Source organism: Poecilia reticulata, linkage group LG20 (assembly GCF_000633615.1).
Source record: "Poecilia reticulata strain Guanapo linkage group LG20, Guppy_female_1.0+MT, whole genome shotgun sequence".
Taxonomy (NCBI): domain Eukaryota; kingdom Metazoa; phylum Chordata; class Actinopteri; order Cyprinodontiformes; family Poeciliidae; genus Poecilia; species Poecilia reticulata.
Window position 1 is genome coordinate 25887146 of NC_024350.1, and position 7003 is coordinate 25894148.

The following is a 7003-nucleotide window of genomic DNA, read 5'->3' on the forward strand; positions in this document are numbered from 1 at the left end:
TGGGAATAGTAAACAGGAAGTGATCGTCTCTCTCCATCCCTGCAGAGTAACAGCAGCTTGCTCTCTCTCAAGCTGTCGGGGAATAAGATTGGTAGAAATGGAGGCCTGGACTTGGCCGGCATGCTGCGGGTGAACATGACGCTGCAGGAGCTGGAGCTGGGCGAGTGCGACCTGGTAACCTCCGGTGGATCAGAACCTCCTGGTACCGTCAGCGGCTCTTCCTCTGACCCTGCCTCTGTCCCTGCAGGAAATGCAGAGCATGATCGGCCTCAGCACCGCTCTGAAGAACAACTCCACCCTCCTGTCTGTGGACATGAGCCGGGCGCTGCTCTTCAGCCTCCTGGTAGGAACTTCCCCCGCAGCAGGTTCTGGTTCCAGTTCTGATCTGAACGCTGTGTGGTTCTGTCTCAGGAAGAGTGGGCCGTTCACTTCTCGAAGATGCTTCCTGTGAACAGCAGCCTGGTGGAGCTCCATCTGGGGAAGATGGGCCTGACGGACACGGGCATGGAGAGGCTGTCTGAAGGCCTGAAGCTGAACCACAGACTGCGGTACCTGGACCTGCGCTGGTACAAACCCGGTCCTCATGTCTTCACACATAGACGGGTCTTCATCATCAGTTCTCCAGACTTCCTGAAGGTTCTGACTGTTTTTCCACCAATTCTCAGTCTGTTTATCGGACAGAACAGGTTTGGTCAGACGGGTCCGTCTGATTTTCACTCATTCCGTCTTAAAAAGAAGAAGAGAGGAAGCCAATGTTCATAGAAAATCAGCCAGGAAGTCTAGGAACTAATGATCAAGATTCCTAACAGAAAACCCTCTAAGCCCGGTGGTGGAGATGTTAGGTCAGCCGACCAGCGACCCGCCATGTTTTAATAAATGTTCAAATTTACAAGATCCACCAGCCATTGCAGTTGGTGGGCATCTCCTTGGCCCAGTTCAATGTGTCAGCTATAAACCTGGCTTAATCCATCTTTACTGTTTCTGGTGTATAAAAACCCAATTTAAAATAAACAGTGCTTAGCCTGGTGGGAGGAAGTAAAGCCTGGAGGCCCGCCAGGCTTATGGTACAAACCCTGACTGAGCGTCTGGCTTCCTGGATGCAAAATGAAACCTTTCATCTGCAGCAACCTTGTGAGCCGGGATGGCGCCCTGCATCTCTCCAAAGTCCTGAAAGGAAACTCCCCTCTGGAGATCATCGATCTGTCGTCCAATCGGATCGAAGACCCCGGCGCCGAGTACCTGAGCGAAGCCATCTGCTGTGAGGGCTCCGTCCTCAGAGAGTGAGTCAGTTTAGTTTGGTTTCTTCCTGTGGTCTGTGAGCAGCTGGCAGGCCGACTGGAGGCTCTGGGTTTGTGTTTTCCAGGCTTTCTGTCTGCAGAAACAACATCAGCACCTGTGGCCTGCTGTCTTTGTCCGGGGCTCTGACCAACAGCCCAACTCTGACCCACATCTACATCTGGGGAAACCACCTGGAGGAGCCGGTCTGCCAGGTGAACCTCCGTTATTCAGCAACACATCCTCGTTTTTCACACTCATTTAATATTTCACCCTCAGGAATCTGACAGAAGGACTCATTTTCAGAGGTGATGAAGTGGATAAATTATGGAATAATTAAATAAATCAATTGAAATGGAACAAAACAAGGACAGGAGCTAAATATTAATAACACTTTAAATCAAGAAGACTGTTAATAAAGACCTGATATTAAAGTTAAGGCTTTTTTGTTGCCTATTCTGAGGAATTTGCTAACAAAAGGCAGTTCTTAAATACATGAGATGAACAGAACTGGGCCGGGAACTGAACCCTGGGGAACATCTGTGGTCTTCTGCTGTAATCCACCATCAGAGGAAGCTTTTAAAACAACTGGCCTATAATTTTATCAAAGCCTGGAGGGTTTTCAGGTGTAAAAAAGGTTTTATTGGGTTGTTTGTGATTTAAACTTAAGGTGGAAGCGGCAATAATCCAGATCTGGAATCGTAGTTAAAAATGACTGTTTATTAAAGTGTTAATTTATGGGTACTGAAGTGTAACTCCTGCTGCTCCGTCCCTCAGGCCTTCAAGGAGCTGCTCGACACTGGCCGCCTGACGCCTGAGCAGACCGACGTCAGGCCCTACGAGGTGGACGGCCATGTTTTCCTCGCCGAGCTCTTCCATCATTTGAGGAAACACCTTTTCTTTACAGACGTCGACGAGGAGGACGCAGGTTCAGACTCCCCGCAGCCGTGACGCCGTTCAGGAAACAGTTTCATCAGAGGTGGAAATGGGATCATATTTACATCCAAATATGAAAGAATTAAATAAAAGAGTCAATAAAGTTAAATAATTGTGAATTTATTTTCTTGTGCAACATGTGAGAATAATTGTTGATTTTAAGCCTCCAACAGTCAGAAGCTGAAACGTTTGGACTTCAGGAATCAGGTAAGAGAGAAATGTCCTTGTTTGTTTCTGATCTGTTGAAATCCAAGTGACCTTTGACCTCCTCCCTACTCCTCAGCCTGACTCTCCTCCTGGCTGCTGGTCTTCCAGTCCGACCCGTCCGGGTCCCAGTCCAGCCGGATGTTCCGGTTCTTCACGCTGAAGCGCAGCTGCTGCTCCTCCTGCGGCCCGGCGCTCCAGCGCTGCATGGCCAGCCGGGCCAGCGCCGGCATCCGAGGCAGAGCCCCGAGCAGCGCGGGCAGCCAGGCCGAGCAGGGAGCCGAGGTCAAAGGTCGGAGGCTGAGGTCGGCCTCCTCCAGCGAGCCCAGGCCGCCCGCCGCGAACAGCGCCGCCCAGGCGGCGTCCCCGACCGAACCGTTGTAGGACAAGTCCAGGACCCGGAGGGAGGACAGGGAGCCGCGTCTGCACACGTCAGCTGCTCCGGGACAATAAAGGTTAATCATTCAGAGCGGAAGCTACAACCTGACAGCCGCCATCTTGGCAAGTACTATAACTGTCATGACAGTTGCTATGACAACAACAAACAAGCCATGAGCTCAGGAGTAGCTCTGAGATACTCATTACAGCTGTTACTCTATATACCTCTGTGTAACTAACAAATATCAGGGATATTTACTGCAGTACTTGTGTTCTGTTGTCATAGCAACTCCATAGCAACTGTTATGAATGCCTACCAAGATGGCTGTCAGCTACAAACTTCCTGGAAGTGTGACATCACATGAGAATTATGTACAAACGTACATTATTACGTTAAAAATAACCCAAAATATAAACAATGTGTTTTCTCCTGAATGACGGTCAGTTCGGCTTTAATTTAAAACGAAATCACCGTGTTGGTTACCTAGGTGACGCAGGTCGTCGGTGGTGAGGCCGCAGCTGCTGAGGCGGAGCTCCAGGACCACGGACGGCTGCAGAGCGTCCATCAGCAGCGGCAGGCGACCGCCCACCACCTTACACCAGGAAACATCCAGGCTGCGCAGGTACGGCGCCACCAGGGCTGAGGACACAAAACATCCAGGTTAGCCAGCTTTTACTGGGGACACTTTGAGTTCTTTAGTTTGTGGAGGAAATTTGTAATCCATGACTTTCTGCTTCAGTATGGAGCCAAACAGAGGTACACTTTTCTAAACTAATAAAAAATGGGAAAGACAGGCGATCATAGAAATTCATTATGATGCAGAGGAGTCCCCAAAAAATTCCCATAGTGTGGCTGGCTGGGAAAAAACTGATGACTGTGTCTGAATGGGTCTGAACTCAACATGCAGAATTTTCCAGAAGGAAGCAGAAGTTACAGTAATCAGTCCGACTAAAGACACAGATGAGTTTCTCTAGATCTAATCCTGGAGATGCTCTTCAGGTGATGGAAGGCCGACTTTGGAACCATCTTAATGTGACTCTGAAGGTTACACTTATGCTAATCTGCTAGTAGTGTAGCTAACTTTTAGCTTAGCACTTTTGCTAATTTTGAAAACATGTAGCACACCTAATTATGTTTGTCTGGATAAATTCTGAAGCACTAATTTTCTTGGCTGTTCAGGTGAATAAAGTTCAATATCTTTGTGCATTAGTTTCCACTAAATACTGTTATAGTGCAGCTAACATTTGGCTAGCGGTGCCGACCCCTGGCTGACCCCATGGCTCATCTCCTCCAGCTGCAGACGCAGTGAGCCTGTCGGTGTTTACCCAGGGCGGTGAAGGACTCCTCCGTCAGCCTGCAGCTGCTCATCGGCAGCCTCCTCATCTGAGTCAGCGGCAGTACCGACACCAGCTGGTGAACCGCGCCTCCCGCCTCCTTATTGGACGAAACGTCGAGCGCCGTCAGCGCCGTCAAAGAAGGCAGCACCTGGACTGGAGAGAGGGAGGAGGTGAAGCCTGCAGCGGCTGCTGGCGGCGGCGGTCACAGAGACTCACTCAGAGCCTCCAGGTCGGCGCGTCTGAGGCGGCACAGGTGGAGGTCCAGGCTCTCCAGGTGAGCCATGTGAGCCAGGTGAGAGGCGAGTCCGCTCAGGCCTCCAGCTACACTTCTGTTGCAGGACAGGTCCAGCTGGCGCACCGAGGGCAGGCAGCGCAGGGAAGCACCTGCAGCCACAGGGAAACTGGAACATTTACTATTAGTTTAGTAACTGGGGGAAAAAAATACTTTTAGGAGTATTTTTACTTTTACTTTGAGTAATTTTATTGTGAAGTAGAAGTTCTGCTACTCCCGAGTAAAATTTCTGGATTTTTTACCCATTGAGAGTAACTTTACTGAATGAAGAACAAATTGTTTTAATCAAAAATTCACCAAACACAGACACATCTACAGTTTTTGATAAAAATGAATAATTTTTATATTCAAAGAAACTGATTTGGAAAAATATTTTTTGACTGATTTTGTTATTTATATGAATTTTTTTCATTTTGGTCTTTAAAGAACCAAAATTTCCACGTAACTTTATATGTTGGTTTGTCTGATGATGCAATTTTTAAATATTATATGATTTATGTTTTGATCAAAATTAAAAAATACTTTATTGATTGTAAGTCATTAAATCAAAGCGTTATTGTAGATGTTGAAGGCTGTGGGCTGGAGAGATCTCCTGTAGCAGTCTGTTTCACAGCAAGTTTGAAGAAGCCTCTGACTAAAGACACTCAGTTACTCGGTACTTAAGTAGTAATTTTACTTTTTTATTCTAACTAGACTAATTTCTTGGTTGGTTACTTTTTATTTTTACATAAGTAAAGATAAGTTGAAGTACTTCTACTTTTACCTGAGTGCAGTTGCTTTTTGCTACTCTACCAGCTCTGCCTGCAGAATGCATCAGGATTTGTTTTCTACTGAAAATGAATTCTAATAAGAAAGAATTAAAGGGTTTAAACCAATCAGAAATCTGAGGCTTTGCTCCCACCAAGAGCCTCGAGGTCGTCAGGTTTCAGCCCGCAGGCCTGCAGCCGCAGCACGATCAGGGAGACGGCGTGGGACAGGGAGGCGGCCAGCTGCCCGAAGCCGCCAGCGTCCACTTCCTGTGTGAGCCGAGGGTTACAGGAAACGTCCAACACACAGAGTTTAGGCAGAACGGCCACCAGGCCTCCTGAAGGGGAACGCAGACCGAGATGAGCCACCAAGCAGGAAGACATCAGCTGGACCAACGAGGACATGGTTACCCAGAGCAGCAGCGTCCGCCGCAGTGAGCTGACAGGCCACCAGGTGGAGCTCCCTCACTGATGGCTGAAGTTTACCCAGCAGGCTTTGCAAAGTGCCGCCAACGCTGCTGTTCCAGGACAGATCGAGGATCTCCAAGACGGGAACAGAGGGGAGGGCTTCGCCTTCATACGCACAGAGGAAGAACTTTATTTAGGGGTTTCACAGTAAAAGGGGTCTGAATACAAGTGCCTGCCACACTTTTCAGTTTTGTATTTGTGAAACGTGTTAAATGATGCATAACGTTCCTCCTACTTCAGTTACTGTGTTCACAGGTCATAAAGAGTCTCTGAAATCAACTGAAGCTTATAGAAAGTTTAAAGGTGTCAAACTCGAGGTCCGGGGGCCAAATTCAGCCCGCTACATCTTATTATGTGGCCCTCTAAACTTTAGCAGTACGCATAAATAGAACAGGTGTGCACTTCAATATTATTTTATTTAAACGCACAATCAAATTACATCAATGTGAAAAGATGATCAGTATTATTTTCAGAAGAATGCAGAAATGACTTTATTAATATTTTAAGAGTTTTTTAAAACGGTTTCATCAATAAATTCTGACGCAAACGACCCTCTGATAACATTCGATCACGATGTGGCCAACAGGGAAAATGACTGTTGGGTGTAGAAAGACTTTTCCAGAGCAGATCTGGGGAAAATGAACTTTAAGCTGCCAACAGCGTCAGGACCGGACGGTTCTGCTTTTAACCGAAGCCTCACCCAGAGCGGCGACATCGTCCGCGTCCAGCCTGCAGCTGCAGAGCTTCAGCGTCCTGATCCCACCCACATGTTGGAGGTGAGAGGTCAACGTGGTCAGACCGCCACCAATCAGCTCGTTCCAAGAGACATCCATCTCCTCCAGCTGAGGGAGGAACTGGAGCAGCGATGCTGAAAAGGACAAACACTCAGTCAGCGACGGCGTTTATTTAAATACTAATGTTTAGCTTTACTTTGTGACTTTGGAAGGTTTTAAACTTCATACATAAAGAACCGTTATTCTCCAAACCAAGAAAACATCAACATGAAACTACTCCATATGAACAAAGCAAAAAGATTCCTGTAAATCCAGATAAATCGCATGGTTGAAACCTGGACCTGATCAGATCAGGTTTGTTTTTAAACACTGGAGGGTTTTTGAGGCTGCTGGTGATAAAAGATGATCCTTTAAAACCAGAGGTTCCTAACCTGGGTTCGGTCGAACCCCAGGGGTTCGGCGGAGCCTCTGCCGCGGACGTAAAGACACACCTGTGTAAAGTCGTGATGACGCCCCGCTTTGCCATCACTTAAAGTCATCACGTTACATTGCTGAGCCAATCAGAGGATCACGTTGCATTGCTGAGCCAATCAGAGGATCACGTTACATTGCTGAGCCAATCAGAGGATCAC

At 47.6% G+C, this 7003-nt stretch overlaps 2 protein-coding genes across 6 annotated transcripts in view; one reads left to right on the forward strand and one right to left on the reverse strand.

Moving 5' to 3' along the window:
- Positions 1 to 2572, forward strand: part of lrrc34 (leucine rich repeat containing 34) — a 4757-nt gene extending 2185 nt beyond the window's left edge. For 2 of the 3 annotated variants that reach the window (XM_008396902.2, XM_008396903.1), the window contains exons 5-10: positions 46 to 174; positions 248 to 343; positions 412 to 566; positions 1125 to 1280; positions 1364 to 1490; positions 2053 to 2320. In XM_008396902.2, the coding sequence (XP_008395124.2) occupies positions 46 to 174; positions 248 to 343; positions 412 to 566; positions 1125 to 1280; positions 1364 to 1490; positions 2053 to 2226 (837 nt within the window). In that variant the 3' untranslated portion in view covers positions 2227 to 2320. Of the gene's footprint in view, positions 1 to 45; positions 175 to 247; positions 344 to 411; positions 567 to 1124; positions 1281 to 1363; positions 1491 to 2052; positions 2321 to 2374; positions 2419 to 2494 lie in introns of those variants that run through there. The other variant, XR_532357.2, reaches the window with a different exon arrangement.
- lrrc31 (leucine rich repeat containing 31) overlaps positions 2316 to 7003 on the reverse strand; it is a 7477-nt gene continuing 2789 nt past the window's right edge. For all 3 annotated transcript variants that reach the window (XM_008396901.2, XM_017301815.1, XM_008396900.2), the window contains 7 exons: positions 6338 to 6505; positions 5581 to 5742; positions 5325 to 5507; positions 4348 to 4515; positions 4120 to 4284; positions 3278 to 3433; positions 2316 to 2851 (listed from right to left, as the gene is read on the reverse strand). In XM_008396901.2, the coding sequence (XP_008395123.1) occupies positions 2484 to 2851; positions 3278 to 3433; positions 4120 to 4284; positions 4348 to 4515; positions 5325 to 5507; positions 5581 to 5742; positions 6338 to 6505 (1370 nt within the window). In that variant the 3' untranslated portion in view covers positions 2316 to 2483. The remainder of the gene's footprint in view (positions 2852 to 3277; positions 3434 to 4119; positions 4285 to 4347; positions 4516 to 5324; positions 5508 to 5580; positions 5743 to 6337; positions 6506 to 7003) is intronic.